The sequence below is a fragment of the Exserohilum turcica genome (genome assembly GCF_000359705.1).
Source record: "Exserohilum turcica Et28A unplaced genomic scaffold SETTUscaffold_12, whole genome shotgun sequence".
NCBI classification, from domain to species: domain Eukaryota; kingdom Fungi; phylum Ascomycota; class Dothideomycetes; order Pleosporales; family Pleosporaceae; genus Exserohilum; species Exserohilum turcicum.
The window spans coordinates 358,725-380,256 of record NW_007359937.1 but is presented as its reverse complement, the minus strand read 5'-3'; the positions used below and the strand labels follow the sequence as shown (position 1 = coordinate 380,256).

Here is a 21,532-nt window from a genome sequence, read left to right as displayed (position 1 = left end):
AGCGACCATACAAGCGCTCTGTACCACTCCATCTAGCAGCATTTTCCATCCTAGCATCTATTTCAGCTACTGTATTCTAAACTCCTTTTTGGCTTTTTTTTTCTTTCTTTGTTATCGGCACGGCGTAGCATAGTAACCGCTACAGCGCATTAGTTTTAGATTAGGACCGAGCGGTCTAGCCAGGCACGAGGAACATTGGACCTGCATCCTTCGGAACCATGCAGACCAAAAAAACAATCCGACGCATTGAAACATGGCAACTTAATACTATTTTTTGACGTATCCGTCATGACTCACAATGACCATGACCATGACCATGACCACCCTGCCGACAAAAATAACATTTCCTATCAAATGCACTGTCGTGTCATGAATGCGTATGTATTAGTAAGTGCGTACCGAAACCTCTCTAGCAGTGTAGCAATCCAGCAACCCAGCCACCCACATTTCTCTCTCTATCTCTCTTGCTCTCTCCCTCCAGCCCCCTCCTCCCCCTTGCACACACACACACACACCTCTCTCCCCTTAGGCCTTTCACCCTAACCATCGCCCCCCCGCCAACTCCCCGACGCCAAACTCTAACTACCAGCACAGCTGGCAAGCTAGCATATTCAGAAACACCGAAACCAAAACCTAAACCAAAATGATACTAATCAATAAGTAAAATGGGTAAAATAGACAACGAATCAAGTCTACACGCTATTTCTCTTCACACGTCACCTTTTTTTTATTAATCTTTGCATACGTGTGTCTGTTCACCCTGATTTAGGGTTTTCGCTTTCTCTCTCTTCTTCCCGCTCCTCTTTTTCTCCCCTCTTCCTTGATTGGTTGGTCGGTTGGTCGGTCGGTTGATTCGTTCGTTTGTTCCTCGGTAAGCGATGAGCGGGCGGGCGGGCGGTTTTCCCCCGACGACGAACCCCGACGCTGCTCCCATGACTTGTGATTGGTTGCGTGTATTTTTTCGGTTGCTACGTATTGTGTGTGTGTGTGTGTTTGCTATGAATACGTGTAGGTATGTAATATTATAGCGCATTTTTTTGGAGGGGGTGAATACTACGTATGGAGGGTTTCTGGTAATGCGATAGGATAGGATAGGATAAATAAGGTTCTGTGTATGCGGCACAGCTATGTAGAGAGGGGAATGGCGATGCGTTGTTGTGATGAAGTGTGAGAAATAGCTATAGCTGTGTGAATTTGATAGATGTGGGGGAGGACTTGGTTGTTAGCGTGTATACACTTGTTTTATCATCGGTATAATGATTGTACTTGCTCCTGATGCTGTTTTCGCATCTCGTTACTACCATCGTCATTGCTATTCCATCACCATCGCCATCACCAACGCAACTAAACGAGACTAAACTCATCTACACACTCTCATCCAAACAAGCATATCAAGACTATATCTGCGTTTGTATCATTCTCCCTTCTCCCATTCGCATTGCCACTGTCACACCAGCCCGCCTTCGGCCTAGAGCGCACATGTATCAGGCAGGCAGGTGGAGTAAATATCACCCTTCCCTATACATATTCCCCCCCCCCTTAAGTATCCAATGTCTTCGTAACCGATATTCCCCGCTAGCAATATTCCGAGTATTGAAAGCTTTATTCGCCGCTGTTATTACTATGGTTGTTCCCTGTTATACCTCGACTCGTGGATACGCACAACATAACCAGAAACAGTAGTATTAAATTATAGCGGCTATTGGTATCTCCCGGCCGACGGAATTCTATACGTTACGATACGGAATCGCCGGGTGATGAGGTAAGCTTTGTTTGGATAACAATACGCAGACATGTATGTATGGATAGATGGCTGGCTGGCTGGCTGGGCTGGGCTGTGTATCCGCCACACCATTGGCCGGTTGCATGGATGCGTGCGTCGCGGATATATCAGGGTATTGGCTAGGAATAATACGACATGACATGGGAGGCGGGGTGGCACACATCGCCGATTTGGGCGGTTGGCTAGCTTGTTTGCTTGCTTGCCTGCTCGCTTGGCTGTTGTAGTGTGGCTGGTTTGGCGACAGGGGTTTTGTAAACGCCCGCAAACGGGATACCTTTTGCTACTTTTGTCTCGTGTCCTCGTCATTGTGTCGTTTAGGCGTCGACTAGGTGATGGGCTGGTGGGCGGAACGGACGGAACGGATGCACCTTTTTTTTTTCTGTTGTTTCCTTTTATTATGCTTACGCCTAGGTGTAACGGGCTAACTGACTTGGAGAAGCTGTAAGGGAGTGTCTCAGTTCGGCCGTCTTTGCGATGATGCTCGGGGCTGTGTGGCATCTGACATGCAAATCACATGACGTAGCGGGTTTCCCTCACCACCGCACGAGTCGTGCACAAAGAAGAAAATGACAAAGAAAATATCCCTTGGTTACTTTTGCACCGCATCCGGAGCGCGCGTGCTCGAGGGCTTAACTTGGGGGTCCGAGGAGCAATTAACGGGAGAGCAGCGTAATCGTCTCTACACCCACATACGGACGTATCCGCCGCCCCTCGTACCATTGCCATCTTGCTGACTGGTAATAAAACCATTTTTTTTCCTTTTTACCTTATGCCTGTCTTTGCAATCGTCATGCCTGCGCGCTTATGCCTTGTTTCACCCTTGGCCAAAACCTTGATTAGTGGCAGTGGTGCCCGTGGGATTTCTGTGCTAGCAAGCCATGGCGATGATAACAAGGGAAGCGGCTTGCTCGCACTCGTGACCTTGGAACCATGGTTCAGAGTGCTGCGGGTATGCGGGGAAAATATGCAGATGGATTAGATGACGGATGGATGCAGGCCCGAGTACACGTGCCTGGGTTAGCTGGTTACGTAGATGGTCGTAGGGTCTTCGTCTTTCATCGCTATACTATGCGCCGAGAAATAACTTCTTTCGTTCTTCGTGACTATTGCTAACTATCATACGCATGTGCTGTTTCGTTACTATGCGTCAATCCAATTGGTATCTCGTTTCATCCGTTGTGCCTCAAGCATCCTTCGCTGTTGCTGTCGCCGTTCAATTACATCATACAGACTGAGCATTGTCACCGTCGTAGACACGTCCCGTATGAGCTGTGAAAAATAAAGAAAGGAAAAATAGAGCTAGAAAGATAAGACAAAGAGAAGAGAAGAGAAGAGAAGTTGACACCAGGCCGCCCGATCATCGGACATAGGCGTTCGAGTTGACTTGACTCGCCATGACCATCATCCAGATGAGAAACACGGTCCCAATGATCCAAAAGGCAAATTGGGCCTGCCAACATTGACCTAATCCGGGTTGATTAGCCACTCGGTCATTCCATGTCTTCCATTCCTGGAAGAAAGCAAAGCCACTTACAGATGTTCTTCTGTTGCAAATATGCCAGCGTTTCAAGGCTCGGCCCCTTTACATCAAGGTTGAATACATAGGTATTGCATTGGTTGTTGATGTTGGGTCCGGCAAAGAGCTGTATCGCGGTTCCGATGACGCCGGCGATGAAGAGGACGAGCAAGATGAAGGAAAGCAACATCATGATGCCAGGCAGGAGTCGGCGTTGCGCAATGTAGACGAGTTCGATGATGATGAAGAGAATAGCAAGAGCGCCCACTGTGACGCCGTAGGGCATGATCCTGTGCAAACTCGTATTAGCGGTTGTCTGTCGAGGCGGAGCATGTTGACGTACCATGGCGTTCCCAACCCCATCTGGTTCTGTGTATCCATAAACTGCGCATTCACGCCCAATATCAACCCTGCTGTCACCAGCATGATGATTGTCCAGATGTTGAGCTGAAGGTCTGGCCAGTAATACTTTTCCCGTACGACTACTGCCGAGCCTACAATCGTGCCTGAGTGTCCTGCGCGCGCCATTGCGCCGGTCTATCGAGTCTTGGGGCTTGGTCGAGCGTTTTTGAGAGGTGCGCTTCCAGTCGTGGTCGTGTCAGGATAGGAATCTCGTTGCGCTCGTGTAGCCGCGTGGTGTCTCTTGTACCCTGGGCGGGTGTGCCGTGTTTCCCGTGGGCTGTTATGCAGTGACTTGGCGGCGTCGCAATATCTCTTTTGTTCTTTTCAATCACGCAGGACCTCGGGAACCTTGGGCGGTATGGAATCTCTTCCTCACGACGGTGTTGTCGAGTCGTAGAGCGCCGTCGTACCGTCGACGTAAGGATTGGCGCAGACAGGGAGTGACGTGACGGGCGTACGTCAACACAACGTGAGATTGTCGGCGGGGAAGAATGCGGAGAGCCCGGCGGTGTCTGAAAGCTTTCCTCGAGATGCAAAAGTGTAGAGGAAAAAGCAAAGAATTGCGGTAAGAGAGTCGCACAAGTTGCCGAAGCCCTACAAAACCTGTTGCTGTTGATGCTTCCGCGGGTGGCCGTGACCACCGGTGAGGAGGTTGGGCTGGGTCGGGATGGCTGGTACAATGCAAATAACTTTATTGGCCGCCGCACGAAGCTCCATGGCAAAGGGGCAGGGTTTCGACCGCCGAGGATGACTCGGAGCATTGAATAGTTGTGACGTTGCCATCACTGCGCCCTAGTATTGCTTTCCATATTGCTTTTTTTGCGCCTGTTGAGAGTGCTAATGTTGGTCATGTCACTTACGCCCTCGACTGCTGGCTCATCAGGAAGCAATTCCACCACGCATCAGATGATCGCAATCAACATGAGACGTTGTGCAGCCTTCCATGCTTGTTTGGCATCTTGTCTTGGTGACTTGTCTACATGCTGGTCTTTTGGTGCTTCTCCCTGCCTGGTAGCGTGGTCGCCATGTCACTCCACGTCAAGTATCAGCCATGCACACCATCTTGAAGGCCCATTCAACTGCCCGTCCTTGCGAATACATGTAAACTGAAGTAATTTGGCTAGAAAAACAAATCCGCGCATTCGTCTCAGAATGTACGCCATAGGGCGCCATATTTTCGACATGTAACAGTGATCCCATAGCAACTCCAAAACGCCGCCAAATGATCATGGTATCGGTGGGTAGTCGTAGGCTCGGCCGAAACAGCAGCGCAAACGGTCGCGCTCTTCAGCGTGTCGCGGGTGAGGTCATCGTCGTCCCAAACCGAAGCACTTAGTATCCTCCTCGTCCGCGTCCGCCAAAACCGCCACCGCCACCGCGTCCACCTCTTGAGAAGCCACCGCTTCCGCCACGACCTCCACCACGGCCACCAAAGCCTCCACGTCCCGGAGGTCCGCCTCGTCCTCGCGGTGCGCCACGACCGCGGCCTCCAAAGCCGCGAGATCCACCTCGTGGTGCTCCACGGCCTGCACCAGCGGGCTTCTTGACCTTTGTAACGCCTCCGACGGGCTTGGGCTTGGGCAGGAACCTAGCCTTTGTTAGCGCACCAGATTGGAAGGCTAGTCTGTCGTCTTACCTATCAAGGGGGAGCAGCTTGTCGCCTCCAATGTAAAATTTGTCGCCGGCCTTGAACGACTTTGCCTGTATGCCTTCTTGCGGCTTGATGGTGAAGTAGACCTGGTTCAACGGGCCCATGATCTCGTCAACCTTGCCAATGGGCGTCTGCAGACGGGTCAGCCCACTTTTCTCCTCTTCTGTTGTGTTCGCAGTGTATGTACCTTGTTCTCCAGGTAGATGGGCGCGTTGAAGTAGGGAATCTTGGTGTTTATCGATTCGCAGAACATTTCGTTTTCGCAGTCGTGTACAAATTTGCCCATTTCTGAAGAAAAATCAGCTACAGTCTCGCTGTTTCCAGGTGCTTTGCATACCAACGACAGTGTCTGGAGGTCCAAAAGAAGAAGCTCCCATTCCGCCGCGTCCTGTCGCGCATTAGCTGGGAAATCCTGTACAGCTCCAAGTGTGCCATGCATACCTCCGCGCGCAGAGAATCCACCACGTCCGCCGAAGCCGCCGCCGCGACCGCCACGAGGAGTTCCGCGAAATGCCATTGTTTCTGAAGTGTCGAGTGTGGTCGGTGCGCAAAAGGTGAGCTTGATCCAGAGCTTCGCGAAAAGTTCGAACTGAAAATGAAGTTGGAAAGCCGCGACCAATCGGCGCCACGTTTTGCCGACGGATCCTTGCCGCCGCATACCCCCACCAAATGCACCTGCCAAGCCCAAGTGGGCTGTCGTGCGCGCGGAGTCTTTTGAAATTGTCTATGAGTCTGACGTTGCCTTGCACCCAGATTCGATTCTCCCGACTGGCTTGGAGACACGCCAGGCCTCCCACTTGCGACACGCCCCATTGCATCCTCACAACGTCCCGAGTCACCTCACCTTGTGCAGTGACTGACTCACAACTGCCCTTTCCATCCGCCCAACGCGCTTCAGACTCGACAGCAGCAGCAACATGGCGGACGCCGTCAAAGATGCCGTCACCTCGGCTGTCGAGGGAGTGAAGAACATGGCCGTTTCAGCTGAGCAAAAGGCCGAGGAAAAAGGAAACAAGGCCCCAAAGCCGAAGAAGGAGAAAAAGGCCAAGGGCGATGCCGGCGATGGCCGTCCGTTGATGCTTGACCCTCCGCCAGCCTACATCGACCATCGTATCGAGATTTTGTGAGCCACAAACTGCAAGTTTGAAAAACTGCATGCTGACGACGCCTCAGTGAGAAGCTCAAGGCCAAGTACGACGAAGAGATTGCTCAAAAGCCCCACGGTATGCTGCTCACGTCTGCACGAGACGCCCCCACAGAGTACTGACAGTTGCTCTTTCGACAGAGAAAATCACCATTACGCTTGAGGACGGGAAGAACATTGAAGGCGAATCATGGGTTACCAGCCCTGCCGACATTGCACGCAACATCTCAAAGAGCTTATTTGAGCGCACTGTCGTCGCACGTCTAGACAAGGGCACTCCGGAGGAAACACTATGGGATCTTGAGCGGCCATTGGAGCAGAGCTGCAAGCTCGAGCTCCTGCCATTTGACCATCCTGAAGGCAAGAAGGTCTTCTGGCACTCGAGCGCACATATCCTAGGAGAGGCCTCGGAACGCAGGTTCGGCTGCGATCTCTGTATCGGTCCCCCTATTGAAGATGGTTTCTACTACGAGGTTGGTGGTATCGCAAAGGCCTAGAGACACTGCTGATTATGCGACAGATGGCACTCCCGGACAATGCTGCAGTGGACCACGCCGACCACAAGCCGCTAGAGACGATTGTCAACAATATTGTCAAGGAGAAGCAGGTCTTTGAGCGTTTGACCTTGTCCAAAGACGATTTGTAAGGCTTGACATCCGTCTGTAACGAATTCATCTGACGTACATCAGGCTCGAGATGTTCAAGTCGAACAAGTACAAGCAGCACATTATCAAGGACAAGATTCCCGATGGCACCTTCACTACCGTATACCGCAACGGACCACTCATCGATCTCTGCCGAGGACCACACGTACCACACACTGGCCGGATAAAACAGTTCAAGGTCATGAAGAACTCGGCATCATACTTCCTGGGTGACGCCAAAAACGACAGTCTACAGCGTATCTACGGTGTATCGTTCCCTGACAAGGACTCGATGCAGCAGCATCTCAAGTTCCTCGAGGAGGCTGCCAAGCGTGATCACCGCAAGATTGGAAGGGAACAAGAGCTGTTCTTCTTCCACGAGTACAGCCCTGGCTCATGCTTCTTCCTCCCACACGGTCAAATCATCTATAACACGTTGCAATCCTTCCTGCGCGAAGAGTACTGGAACCGCGGATACCAGGAAGTTGGATCACCAAACATGTTCAACTCGTCGCTGTGGAAGATTTCTGGCCATTGGCAACACTACTCGGAAGACATGTTCACTTTCGATGTTGAGAAAGAGAAGTGGGCATTGAAGCCAATGAACTGCCCTGGCCACTGCCTGATTTTCGGGCACCGTGAGCGCAGTTACAGAGAATTGCCCATTCGCATGGCTGACTTTGGTATCCTACATCGAAACGAAGCCAGCGGTGCACTCACGGGCCTTACCCGTGTACGCAGATTCCAGCAAGATGACACTCATATCTTCTGTACGCAAGATCAGATTACCGAAGAGATTTCAGGCCTGTTCGACTTCCTGAGAGCGGTATATGGCAAGTTTGGTTTCACATTCAAGTTGAAGCTGAGTACCCGTCCAGAGGGCTTTCTTGGTGACATTGAAACCTGGAACAAAGCTGAGGCAAAGCTGACCGAAGCACTGAATCAATTCACAGCTGAAGGTGGCGGCGCCTGGGAGCTTAACCCTGGTGACGGTGCTTTTTACGGACCCAAGATTGACATTACCATCTCCGATGCTCTCAAGCGAGAGTTCCAGTGTGCTACCATTCAGCTCGACTTCCAGCTACCGAATCAGTTCAAGCTCGAGTACATGACTTCCGAAGTCATTCCCACAAAGGCCAAGGATCAACCACAGGAAGGCGGACAAGCTGAGCAGAAGAAGGCTGAAGGCGCTGATGGTACCGTAGCCAAGAAGTCTGATGAGCCGCAACCGGGTTATGCACGACCTGTCATGATTCACCGTGCCATCTATGGCTCCTTTGAGCGTTTTATTGCGTAAGTCTGGTTCTGTACATCAAACTTGAAATGCGTTTGCTGACTGAGTACAGCATTCTGACAGAGCACTTTGCCGGCCGATGGCCTTTCTGGATCTCACCTCGCCAAGTCATGGTCATTCCTGTCATGCCTGGCGCCAACGACTACGTCAAGGAAGTTCAAGCCGTGCTCCGCAAGAACCGTCTGCACGCAGACATTGACATCAGTGGGAACACGATGCAAAAGAAAATTCGTACAGCGCAATTGGCGCTATACAACTTCATCATGGTTGTCGGTGCTGAGGAACAAGCTGCTCGGGCTGTCAACTGGAGAAACCGTGATGACCAGGAGACGCAACAGCGTGGCGTCATTGTACCGCTCGACGAAGCTGTTGAGAAGCTGGTCAAGCTGAGGGACGAGCGTAGATTGGAGAACAAGGTCTAAGTCTATTTGGGTGGAGAAGAACTTGAAGACGGAGTAGGGTGCATATGAGGCGCAAGAGGAATGAAGAATATGAAATGAGGAAGCATAGTGAATAGGCACCACTGACAGGTGTAACTTTTTTCCTTTGACTGACTCTGTAAGGGACATCTGAGAAGGCTGGAACACGCTCTCTAGTTCCTGCAATATGATATCCCATAAAATGAAACCTGTCAAGTAATGGAATATGGTGTGAGGTGCATTGCGATGTGCAAAGACTAGTCATGGTAGTACTCCTGGATACATGACATGCTCTTGGTGGACTAACTGGAACGAACACTGCCACCGCCGAAGTAAAGCAGCTGCTCGTTATTAGCCACACACGTCGCGACATATTTACATGAATACATATGCTTTATATACCAGTATTGAATTTGTGTAGCGAGTCAGCTGCTATAGTATGGGATGGTTAAATACTCTATCATCGCACCTAATTAAGTTTACGCAGTTTGAACTGGATAGTTTTGTTAATCGGTGAGTTTTGTTATTCCAGTATTTTCCATTCCAGCATTATAGTCGACCAAGAGACAACGAAACGTTCATGCAGTAGTGCCTTCTTGAGTGTCGGAAATGCCGCGCCTTTGTATCGCTGACGTGGCTTCAAGTAGTCATGTTCCTTGAGTGGTGGTTATATGTACCTTGTAATACTCGTGCTACTTTAGCCTGCAATGCACTTCTACACTTGCCATTTCGAGAACTGTCAGACAAGGATGCCCATCAAATCGCTGGTGTGAGGAAAAGGGCTAATTGCGTTGGAGTACCACGCAGTAAGCGCAGTAAAGCTACCTTGCACCCTTGCCATGTAAAACAAAGCATGCCAGGGGTGTGGGCCACCGCTTTTAGATAAGTACGGTATAGATAAATATTACCCTAATCGAAAATGTCTATGCGCAGCGTGGTTCTTAAGCGCATAGATAAAAAATAACAGCTTTACCCCCCTTTATAGCTATAATAAGGTCTATATAGCTATTTTTAGTTGATAATAAGTTATAGAATATTTTAAGGTTTCTTTTCATATAAGTTCTAGGGTGTATAGGCTAGTAAGTAGCAAGTTTATTTTATTATTTTATTAATCTAGATACTAGAGGTATAGGCTACTACTTTTAGATAAGTATAGTATAGATAAATATTACCTTAATTAAAAATATCTATACGAAGTATTATTCTTAAGCGCATAGATAGAAAATAATAGCTTTACTTCCTTCTTTATAGCTATAATAAGGTCTATATAGCTATTTTAAGTTAAAAATAAGTTATAAGACGTTTTAATGTTTCTTTTTATGTAGGTTTTAGGGTGTGCAGGGAAGTAGGTGGCGAGTTCGTTTTGTTGTTTTATTAATCTAGATAATCTAGATGGGTGGTGATGGGCGGAGATCAGCTGAGACCCCTGCCAATCATGACACAAGAATGCTTGGCGCGGCTTAATGGGCTTGACCATTGTCACTATTGCTTCGGTCTCCGCCACCAGCTCAGCCTCGCTAAAATTCATCTCAGCTGCTTCCGCACCCGCTGCAGCAATAGTACCCTCGGATCATGCATTGGCCCCAAGGACCACACAATACTACACGTCAAGCTACAATACGTAAGAAGCGGCACAACACAGTAAGAGTGACATGGTTGTTGATACGCACACAAATCAAGGTTCATGTTATCTCAGGACAGTCAGGGTGTAGAAAAGATTTGCTGTAAGTAACGGAGATTTAAGCTTGAAGAAATATCTTGGTATCAAAATCACCAGGAAGAACACGTTAGCTTATCAAGGACTTTTACTCCTCCTTATTTCTTTGCAACACTCCCCTCCCCTACCCCTTATCAGCCACCCTAGGTCTAAGTAAACACAATGTCCATTCTTCATTTTTAATATTACTACCCAGGAGAAACGTGTACTTTCTAAAGTATCGTTTGAATCTATCAAATCGTCAAGATGCCTATACCTATGCAGTCTGGATAAGCCTTTTCATCATCTCCCCCTCATCAGAACATAAGCTAATTCGCATTAATAGGAATATGTCCCTATGGCAAGAAAGTTTTCTATTCCGCAAATATCCATGTAAACCAGATTCCAGTTTACACAAGGACTTTTTTCTTTCCCACTTCGAGCGAGACCTCAAAAGTTCACTTTACTGTTCAACCGAATCCTCTCGCCGTACTTGAGGAAAACAAACGGAACCGGAATCATTGCCACGGCCACAAACCCTAGCAAGCTGTTCCCCCACCCATATCCCATCGCCTTGTACATGTCTGGACCAGCCAACGGGAGAAATGCCGCCAGTATACTCCTCAGCACTGTGTTTGCCGCCATGGCGCTCGCAGCATGGATGGTAAACACATCAACGAGATAGGTCGTCGCCGGCATCCACATAAACAAGATGCCGACACCAGTAATACCGGTTGCGATAATAGGCACTATCCAGTGCGTCTTGTACTGGACACACCAGCCGTACATGAAGAGACCAGCGGGAATCAAGAAGGCGCCAAGGCACATCAGGGGCATGCGGTGCTCCGGTTTAAAGTCGCCACGTTTGATGTGTCTGTTGACCGATTTGTTTCCAAAATAGACGTAGGTCATTTGGCCGATGAGCGAGCCCAAGCCCACACCAAGGTAGGAAAGGCCCACTACGCCGCCTTTCCAATGATACTGCTTCTCGAATACTCCAGTGAAGGTGGTGAAAAGGATGTAGTAGTAGGCGTACACAATGGCAATGTAGACTGAGATGACGATGACGATTGCCGAAGTAAAGATCATTTTAGTTGGGCGGACAATCGAGTATTTTAGGAGTTGCTTGGGAGTCATGCCATTGTCGAGTTTGGAACGGAGCTTGGGGTTGCCGGTTGAGGCTCTGAGCCGCTTGGCTTTGCGCTCGAGGATGATCATGGGAGAGGTTTCGGACATGAGGGCAACGGACATGAGGAAGAAGGCACCACCCTGCAAGGTCAGTTCTACCCACAGGACGGAAATTTTTCGAAGAGAGGCAACTTACTACTATGGCCACGAACCAGAAGTTCCATCTCCATCCTTTGGCAACGGTAAGGAAACCACCAATAATGGGGCCAGCACAAGGTCCCACGGCTGTCAGACACATTAGCTCAAAGCCTTCTCCCACAAGAGCCGCTTATTGAACTTACTAGGACCCATCATCCACACAGCCATGGCGGTTCCCCTCTGCTCCCTACGAATCAAATCGGCAATTGTACCGCCGCCAAGCACGAGAGGTGCACCTCCAAAGCATCCCATGAAGAACCTGAACACTATAAACTGGCCCATGTTCTTGGCGACGGCGGCTGCAATCGTAAAGATGACAAAAAGGAGGTTGCAACTGTGGTAGAGCGGCAGGCGCCCATACATTTCAGATAGCGGCGCGATGATCAGCGGTCCAACAGCGTACCCCAGGACATAAACCGATACCACGAAGCCTGCAAGCACTGTGCTGGTCGAGTGGAATTCGCGCATGAGTTCTGGCACGCCAGGCGCAAACTGTGAACTCGCAAGCGGCGTGAGAAACGTGATGGCAGATACCAGAGCCACTGCGCCCCATTTCTTGAACGGATGCCAGTTGAGGGGGTTCTCCGGATCGTCCGGGCCGTCAAAGTCAACAATGTTGGGATCCCGCTCTTGTTTTTCTTCTTGCCCTAACTCAGTCGCGCTGGATACGGATGACCCGCCCACAATACCCCTTTCGAGGTCTTTCCCCTCGTCTTTTACTCCCGAGGCTTGACCTGACTTTTCGTCTATGTAGCCAAGGCTACCTGGGATGTCCGCATCGTGACCTTCCAGAGCTGCTTGCTCGATAATCTCGTCCCTTGTGGGGGAATGTTGCGGTGCTGCTTGCTCTGGTTGTGTCATTGTGTCGACTGCTGGTGATTAAGATCGCCTCTGGTGTAAAGTCAAGTGCTTGTCATCAGGCGCGACAGATCTGCACCCGGCTTGGCAAAATAGGCGTTGGAGAAGAGTAAAGGGGAGTTGTTGTCGAAATGATTGACGGTTAAGAAATGCGTCGAGGCTCGGCTTCTTGGGTATACTTACCCGTTCGCCATCGGACGTTCGGGTTTAAACGGAGAGTCGACACTTGACAGCTCCGAGCGAACACAAAATCGTCAGTTGTGCTGACCTACACCCAGACCGTGGCGGCGCCATTAGCTAAAAGCAGAAAGACAGCTCCGGTTGGATTTGATCTTAGCGGACGGTTAGTGGTGCTCAAGGTATGTCGCCGTTTGATATACCTGCATGATTCCTGTGACTTGACGTAGTCGTGAAGACTATCCGTCGTCTTACTCTTACCCAAGGCGCATATCTATTTCCCCAAGTAGTGTGTGCGGTTGATACATGGCCTGGGAAAATTTCTAGAACGACATGGGCAGTGTTTTACCGCATGTACTACAAGAGAAGCGTTTCGCATATCCAAGTCCACAACAAACCTTATGGTACGCCTCGTCACCCATCTCACGCAGGTATGCCCTATGTACACGCCGCGGAACGACAACGATAATAAATAACTGCCATGGGTATATCGCGCGCTGACCCGAGATAACGCGTTTTCACATGTAATCTTACAGAGAGAGCCGCAGGTAGGTCTGACCTCCAGAGCCCGACTTGCCTTTACCTACTATGTGCGTAGAGGGCGCACCCTCGGCCTTAGCCAGACCCCGAGCAGAGCGATCCACCAGTCTGGGGAACACACCCATGGGGATCCGTCTTCGATATACCCATACTGCTAGCGGAAACCATGGCGTAGTGGAGTCCCACCCCTCTGTTTCTGGCCCCCATCCGCTCCCTTCCCGCGGATGCTAGCTAACAACACCCACACCTACACATACACCCACACCCACACCCACACACACACACACCGGCCCGGCATCACCTCGGCGTAAGGGAGGGGGGCCTCGAGCGGACATGAAAACCCATGACCATAGCTTCGGGGGACCCACAACGCCACGAAACCAGTGGGTGGATGGAAACAGAATAAGGCCGCCGCCTCGGAGGGTGCGAGAGCCAAGCAAATACTCACCACTGGCGTGTAGCGTGCTCCAGGCGGATTACCCGGCTCCCGGTGCGGCGGACGGTGACTGTTAGTAAATACTGTTATTAGTGTCCATAAGCCGACTCGCGGCAGATCGGCGGGTGTACGTATGGATGTACTGTACGGAGGTGACTGTCAAAAGTTCTTGCTAGCGCCACGCTAAGCCGCCAGCCTATCGGCCCAACTATTCTTAGCGCCTACACTAATTCTTCAAAGCTAGCAATAGCTCATATACTTATTTTTTCTAAGTATTTTTAATTTACTATAGCTCTAAATATAAATATATTAACTTACTTTTTTATTATTATATTAAAGTTACTTTTTAGTATTAAATCTATACGCAGAATGATAAAAATAATAAGCAAATTACTACGTATAATTAACTTCATTTATAGTAAAGCCTACTAGTAAGACTTGAAGCCTAATATACGCCTAATTAAGATCTTTTTATAGTACTTAACAGATAACTTATATATAAGATATCTTTATAAATAAAAAGAAATATATAATACTACTCTTAAGCATATACGCTATAAAAAGTATAAAAGAAAGAAAAGCTATACTAACATTATAAGCAATCCTAGAATTTATAGCTATAATATTTTATTATCTACTATATAAAAAGTCTTTTAAGTGGCTAGTTATAATAAAATAAAGCTAATAAAAAAGTTTAAGTTAACGTGGTTCATAAGCGAGCGGACACACCAAGCGAGCGGACACCTCCCTACTAGCGCGTTAACGTTTATACTACAACGCGTTATGTCTTAACTATATTAAATTTAATAAACTTTTTCTAAAGCTAAAATTTAATTTACTATTTCTAATATTAATTTTTAACGTGTAAAGAGTGTTAAACATGCTACTAAGATCTATAGCGTCTTTTAAATAACATTATTTTACTAACGTGCTAGAAGACACTCTTGACGTAACTATAAACTAAATTTAAAGCGCTTAAATAAGCTAGAAGAGAAGGCTATTATTGGGCGTATTCTTAAAAAGTCTACGTAAGAATTTGCGCCTCCAAGGGCTAAGGTTTAAGCAATAGCTAATAAACTATTAGAGAAGCGTAGTAGCAACTCTATTTGTAAGAACTAAGTTAATAACTTTATTAGGTAGACTACTAAGCTCTATACGCGCTAGAGCTATTCTTATAATTACTAGTAAGCCGCCTATAAGAACCTAATAGCTATCTAGCGCTGGTTTAACTCAGTCTAGGCGATAAAGTAGAAGTATGGTATTATAGATAATAAGATCTACAACTTTAATAAAACTAACTAGCTTTATAATAGGTAAGATTTTATTATAGTTATTAATTATAAGCTTAAAAGAATATAAGAAAAGGAAGTGGATATAGCTAGGCAACTATAAGTAGGTTACTATAATCTAAGGCGTAGGCGCATTAGGTTGCTAGATACTACCCTTTATTATTTTTATAAGTAAGGTGCTTATTAACATCTAGTTTAAGAATTTGCCTATTAACTAAGTTCTTAAAATTAGTTCTAATAGCTAGATAAATAATTAGCTTAGTCTTGCCTAGTTAGAGCACTTTCATACCTACATAAAGAGGTATACTATAAGTAGGTATTAACTACTTATTATTAATAGCTATAAGAGCTACTACTCTATTAATTTTTAAGATCTTTGCAAGGAGAAGAATATTATTCTTCTCTATATGCCTTTACACTTATCTTACCTATTATAGCCCTTTAACGTCGCCTACTTCTCGCTGTTAAAGCGCAAGTATAGCAACGCTGTTTTAGGCTTAGCACGCAACTATACCTACTATATTAGCAAGGAAACCTTCCTACTAGCCTTTAAGGCTGCTTTTAAGTAGTCTATTATAAAGGAGAATATCTAAGCTAGCTTTAGAGGTGCTAGTCTAGTCTTACACGACCTATAGGCTATGCTATCTAAGCTTAATGTAGTAGTGCAGGCACCTTGTTAATTACTATAATAGGTAGCTGCCTAGTAGGCGCAGACACTACGCAACGCGTGTAAAGTTAAGTCTTATGTAACGGGTCGAGTCCTATTAGACTGCGCACGCAACTACAACGCGCCCACCGCGCCAAAAAGGCTGGCACAAGATATCAGAGCTGCTGATATCGTTGCGTAGTTGATACATAAGATAGCCACCGCTATCTGTACTGTAGCGGGCTACCTAGCCCGTTACATCTTAAATTAGTCTTATTTAAGAGAGCGTAAGACAACGCTATAAACCTTCTACTAATTTACTTACTAAGTAGATTACATAGTTAAGTAAGGGGGCCTAGCAAATAGCATATAAAATAACGCTTATAATAGAAGAAATAAGTACACTTTAAGTAGCTTTTAATAAGTTAAATAAGCGTAAAAGCGATAAGCAGCGATATATATAGATAGAAGAGACTCTTACTATAAGTAAAGTATAAAAAGTATTAGCTAAATAAGCATTTAGTAGTTATAGTAATAGTAAGAGTGCGTTAAAGAGGGTGTAAGGAGAGCGGTGGTGTAGGTGTTGTAAGCAGACCAGACATAACGCTTATACCTGCGTAGTTAAGATAGATAGTGTAAGTAATAATAGTAATTTTAATAATTCATTTAGTATATTATAATAGTTTATTAACTAGTTATAATAAAAGGCTATAATAACATGTTGTAAGGGGCTCGACCCCGGAGGGTAGTCTTAAGCTCGGGAGCACGATCGGACAGGCCAAGGTAACAAGATTGTATTCGATAGAGAGCTAAGCTCTCGGCTACGTAGCTATCTATATACAATGCTGGTTGCTAGGGTAACAATCAGGCCGGGCAGGTGGAGTAAACGAGGTCGTAGACGAGTATGGGAGGCGAAGGGCGTTCAGCCCGTTACACATGTTAAAGTTAACGCGCTAGTGGGGAGGTGTCCGCTCGCTTATGGACCACGTTAATAATAAAAATAAAATAAAAAATACTTAAGTAGTATCTTACTTATAAAAATTAGACACTTAAAAATTGAAAGAATATTATTCAGTTCGATAAGATTTTATTATTCTTAACTATTTTTATAATAGCTATTATATATAGCAATACTTAAGTAAAGTTTTTACTAAAAGTATTATTTAAAAGTAGTAAAAGAGCTACATTAAATTCATATTTTAAGGCTACTTTATATATAACTATAGAAGTTCTTACTATATCTAAAGGCCTAAAACTATATAAAAAAAGAAAAATGCTACTTGTTAAATTCTAGAGTTAAATCAAGCTCTAAAGCCTTTTACAAGAAAGCCGTAAATGTTTATAATAAGTATATAAAAGCTTAAATTATATAATAAGCCTAGTAGAGTTTTATAATAGAAATAAATAAAAGAAATAAGTAGACTAGCGAATGGGTATAGGGTTCCTAAGATAGGTATAGAGTAGGGTAGAGTCGCACAGATGTTAAGTAGGGATAGAGTTAGGTCGTACAGACCTAGGGTAGAGGTAGGGTTAGGTTATATAGACTATAGGTAAAGGTAGAGTTAAGTAGACTATAGCATAAGTAGAGGTAGGGTTAAGTTATATAAATATTAAGTAGAGATAGAGTTAGGTTATACTATCTATAGGTGTACTTAGGTATAGAGTACTTATGCTAAGTATAGAGTACTTATATTAAGAAATTATATAATAATCAGTGATTTATTAATTATATTTAGTTATTATAAATAAGTAGGGCGCGTTTTAAAATAATAAAGGCATTAAAAATAAATAAGATAATGTTTATTATAACTTATTATTATAGTACTAAGATAGTCTTTTATGCTTTCATAATAGAAGTAGTAGCTCTTTTATACTAGCTTCATTCTTAGCTTTATTCAAAATACTTTAATTCTTATCATTATATTGAGTATTTACTAAAAGCTTAAATATATTACTACACTTATTACTTGGTTTTCCACTATCTTTTATCTTTATACAGAGGGGTGACACGAAAAAAACGTCACTCAAAAAGTTGTTATTTAAAAACTTTAATATATAGCTAGAAAAAATAGCTAAAGATAAACGGATTGCAGATCTAGAAAGCCAAGATCTCCTAGTTTGGCATAGTGGACCCACTATCTGCTTAGTCAGCAGCTCTGAGCGGAGAAAGACTATAGAATATAGGAGACTAAAATAATAAAAATTTCATTTATTGTAAAACAATAGTCCTTACTCAAAGAGGCTTAGTTTTGAGATATGTGATAGTCTATATATACAAGATCACGTGACATGTTTTTTTCTATTTTTAGCAACCCTCTAGCATTGAATATTAAGTTCTAAAGACAAAGTTACTAAATTAGGTTTAGTGTATTACTAAGCCTAATTAGTCATAATATACTATATATTTGATTCTTTCTATCCTGAATTTCTGATTTCTTAATTCCTCACTATGGATCCAAAATTTTCAAAATTTGAAGCTGAAGTTGCCCGTTTGTTAAAGGCAAATATAGCCATTAAAAATATATCTATTTTACTTAGTAAGCCACCTAAGGCTATTAGAGGCGCTATTTATCGATTTAAAAAGAAAAAAAATTAGAAAAGAAAGCTTGAAAGAGTTATTAGAGGCGGAGTTTCAAAGCTTTCAGAAAGAGATAAAAGATCTATTAATAGAGACTTGACTAGGAGCCCTAAAAAGACAAATCGCCGATTATTAGTTGAAAATGACGTCAATATTTCAACCAGAACTTTACAGAGATTTTCAAAAAGAGAGGGCTATTCTATTAATCTTGCAAAGAAAAAATCAATTTTAAACAAAGAAAAAGCTCAAAATAGATTAAAATACGCTAAAGATATGCTGGAAAATCTATCTAATATTAGATTAGATAGGATAATATTTTCAGATGAGTCAGCAATCCAAAGAGGCCGAGGATATAGAGGAGAATATGTAAGAAAACGCCAAAATAAGCGCCAAGGTCGAGAACAAGTTTGTACAGCCAATAGATGTAAGTTAAAAAAAATCCTAATAGGCTAAAAGTATCTATTTTTAGTCTAGTATTTTATTAATATTTCAATCGATTTTTAGCTTGATTACTAATAGAGTTATAGCAAGAGATATTACTATCCAAGTTTGGGGAGCAATTTGGATAGGTGGTAGATCTGATCTAGTAGTAATTCGGGCTCCAAATTCTTCTCCAAACTTCAATAATCACCAATATATCCGTAAGGTTTTAATACCTTAAGTAAAGCCTAATATAAAACCAGGTAAGTAATATATATATTCTTATATCTAAGAATTAATCTAGCACACCTAATTAAAGAGCTATAAATCCCAAATTCGGATATATTATAGATATAACTAACTACTATCTAGGCTGGAAGTTTCAGCAGGATAACTTCAGAATGCATACTACTGAAAACGTTTTCAGCTAGTTTAAAAGAAATTCAATTGAAGTCTTCCCTCATCCACCTTACAGTCCAGATCTTAATCCAATAGAAAATGTGTGGAGTTTACTTAAAAACCATTTATCTAAAAGATCTAGATCTTTTTTAGGCTTAGGTAATAACCAGAAGAGTATAGCGGCTTTTACTAGGGCTATTTTTGAAGAGTGGCAAGCTATTCCACAACAGGATATAGATAATTGTATTTTATCTCTACCTAGGCGTTGGCAAGCTGCAGTAGAAGCTAAGAGCTGGTACACTAAATATCAGCTTCTATTCTTAGCGAGAAATAAATATACTCTAAGAAATCAGACTCTTCTATATATCACGTGATCTAACTAGTAAAGGTATACTATAACAGTCAGAGCTTAGAGATCAAAGATAGATCTAGAATACATATTAGACTTGGACCTTTTTATATAAAAACAATAGAGTAATCTAGATATTTAGTTTAGATTTATTCAAGCTTCTAGTTTGGGGATTTTTGTTCGCTCAGGGCTGCTGACTAAGCAGGAGGTGGGTTCACTATGCCAAACTAGGAGATCTTGGCTTTCTAGATCTGCAATCTGTTTATTTTTAGCTATTTTTTTCCAGCTATATATCAAAGTTTTAAAATAACAACTTTTTGAGTGACGTTTTTTTCGTGTCACCCCTCTGTAGTAAATACAATTGCGTACAAAGACTAAAATAGCATTACTATACGCGCGCTTTAATAGCAAAAAGTAGCCTATATTAAGGGGCTATAAGAGGTGCAATAAGTGGGGAGGTATATAGAGAAGGATTATCTTTATCTTTTTATAGAGATCTTAGAAATCCACTAAGTAGTAGCTTTTATAGCTATTAATAATAAGTAGCTTATACGTCTCTATAGGCCGCGCATAGGAATTAAAGTAATAAAGCTAGTTAAGCGCTGAATTATGATTTATCTAGCTAGTAGGACTAACTTAGATTACCTAGTCACGTGGCAAATCCTCTATAAACTAGGTAGAAATTAAAACCTTATTAGTAAAGATAAAAAACGCCAAGATACGCATGCTTATTGCGCTAACGCTTTATATTAGCATAACCTACTTATAATTACTTAGCTAGATCTTCTTGATTCTTCTTAGTTTATCTAAGCCTATAATAACTAACTATAATAAGATCTTACTTATAATGAAGCTAGTTTTATTAAAGTTATAGATATCTTTGTCTATAATACTATACTTTGCTTTTATATTCTAAACTAGCTTAAACTAGCCCTTAATAAGCGCTAGGTCTTTATAGAGAGCTTGCTAGTAATTATATAGACAGCTCTAGCGCGTACGTAGCTTAGGATTGCGCTAGACAAACCTATTAACCTAGTTCTTACCTACCTCCTTCCCGCCACGCTCTTAGAGTAGTCTATTAGCTATATCTCGCACGTTGTCTTTCTTATAGGGTAGTCCTCGCTTAGCCTTAACTATTACACGCATAGTAATAGCCTCCTTTTCTAGTTTTATTAGGCGCCTTGCTAGTAGCTTCTGATCGCTTTAAGGGCGCTATCTAGCTTATTAACGCTAGATTATTATCTATAGGACGCTATAGGTAGTAGTAGCGCGTTATTTACTCTAAAATTATTTAGAATTAAAATTAGTAATAGTAAGAAATAGATCTACTTTAGTATAAGTTTTTAACGCGTTATGTTATTAAGATATTACGCGTTATTGTTGCAAAGGTGGGATATTATAGGGAAGTGGCCTACATACTAGGGTGGCCCACTTACTAGTGAAACACGTTATATATAGTTATATAACGTGGTTCACAAGCGAGTCGCTCACCCAAGCGAGTCGCTCACGCCCCACTAGCGCGTCGACGTCGAGACGTTATCACGCACTTTTATCACAGTTAATAAACTATTACAATATACTAAATTAATTATTAGAATGGCTGCTATCACTTGCACTATCTATATCAACTGCGCAGGTATGAGCGTTATGTCTAGTCTGTTTACAACGCCCGCACCGCCTCTCTCCTCGCACCCTCTTCGACGCACTCTCACTGTCGCCACGACTACTACCCGCCTGTTCAGCTAATACTTCTTGTACCTTGCCTACAGTAAGAGTCTCTTCTGTCCGTACGTATCGCCGCTTGCGGCTTTTACGCTTGTTTGATTCGTCTAGAGCCTCTTAAAGGGTGGTTATTTTCTCTGTCAAAAGTACTATCTTATGTGCCATCTGCTAAGCCCCCTTACTTAACTGCGCGATCTGCTTAGTAAGTGAATTAGCAGAAGACCTACAGCGCTTTCTCACGCT

The 21,532-nt window shown here is 44.1% G+C and overlaps 4 protein-coding genes across 4 annotated transcripts; 1 reads left to right on the top strand and 3 right to left on the bottom strand.

Moving 5' to 3' along the window:
- Positions 1 to 3,140: 3,140 nt before the first annotated feature.
- On the bottom strand, positions 3,141 to 3,827 carry SETTUDRAFT_104245 (uncharacterized protein; the record flags this gene model as incomplete). The annotated part of the gene is made up of 3 exons (XM_008024389.1): positions 3,141 to 3,247; positions 3,318 to 3,589; positions 3,643 to 3,827. The coding sequence occupies 3 exons, from the start codon at positions 3,825 to 3,827 to the stop codon at positions 3,141 to 3,143; spliced, it is 564 nt and encodes a 187-aa protein (XP_008022580.1).
- A 1,206-nt stretch (positions 3,828 to 5,033) lies between these two features.
- On the bottom strand, positions 5,034 to 5,869 carry SETTUDRAFT_104469 (uncharacterized protein; the record flags this gene model as incomplete). Its single annotated transcript, XM_008024388.1, has 5 exons — positions 5,034 to 5,289; positions 5,338 to 5,483; positions 5,540 to 5,640; positions 5,690 to 5,740; positions 5,818 to 5,869. 5 exons carry the CDS (start codon positions 5,867 to 5,869, stop codon positions 5,034 to 5,036), a joined length of 606 nt encoding a protein of 201 aa, XP_008022579.1.
- A 264-nt stretch (positions 5,870 to 6,133) lies between these two features.
- On the top strand, positions 6,134 to 9,065 carry SETTUDRAFT_167449 (uncharacterized protein). The gene is made up of 6 exons (XM_008024387.1): positions 6,134 to 6,475; positions 6,526 to 6,575; positions 6,638 to 6,969; positions 7,017 to 7,138; positions 7,186 to 8,433; positions 8,487 to 9,065. The coding sequence occupies exons 1-6, from the start codon at positions 6,270 to 6,272 to the stop codon at positions 8,854 to 8,856; spliced, it is 2,328 nt and encodes a 775-aa protein (XP_008022578.1). The 5' UTR covers positions 6,134 to 6,269; the 3' UTR covers positions 8,857 to 9,065.
- Positions 9,066 to 10,736: 1,671 nt separating this feature from the next.
- Positions 10,737 to 12,807, bottom strand: SETTUDRAFT_167448 (uncharacterized protein). The gene is made up of 3 exons (XM_008024386.1): positions 12,019 to 12,807; positions 11,874 to 11,962; positions 10,737 to 11,818 (listed from the first exon to the last, which is right to left on the bottom strand). The coding sequence occupies exons 1-3, from the start codon at positions 12,734 to 12,736 to the stop codon at positions 11,000 to 11,002; spliced, it is 1,626 nt and encodes a 541-aa protein (XP_008022577.1). The 5' UTR covers positions 12,737 to 12,807; the 3' UTR covers positions 10,737 to 10,999.
- Between the last annotated feature and the right edge of the window lie 8,725 nt (positions 12,808 to 21,532).

Excerpts from the sequence above, each read along its gene's own strand:
- SETTUDRAFT_167449 (XM_008024387.1), top strand. The coding sequence starts at position 6,270 with ATGGCGGACGCCGTCAAAGATGCCGTCACCTCGGCTGTCGAGGGAGTG. Across the intron at positions 6,476-6,525 it reads GACCATCGTATCGAGATTTT|TGAGAAGCTCAAGGCCAAGT; the intron begins GTGAGCCACAAA and ends ACGACGCCTCAG. Across the intron at positions 6,970-7,016 it reads AAGATGGTTTCTACTACGAG|ATGGCACTCCCGGACAATGC; the intron begins GTTGGTGGTATC and ends ATTATGCGACAG.
- SETTUDRAFT_167448 (XM_008024386.1), bottom strand. The coding sequence starts at position 12,736 with ATGACACAACCAGAGCAAGCAGCACCGCAACATTCCCCCACAAGGGAC. Across the intron at positions 11,963-12,018 it reads TGTGTGGATGATGGGTCCTA|CCGTGGGACCTTGTGCTGGC; the intron begins GTAAGTTCAATA and ends TGTGTCTGACAG. Across the intron at positions 11,819-11,873 it reads TCTGGTTCGTGGCCATAGTA|GGTGGTGCCTTCTTCCTCAT; the intron begins GTAAGTTGCCTC and ends CTGACCTTGCAG.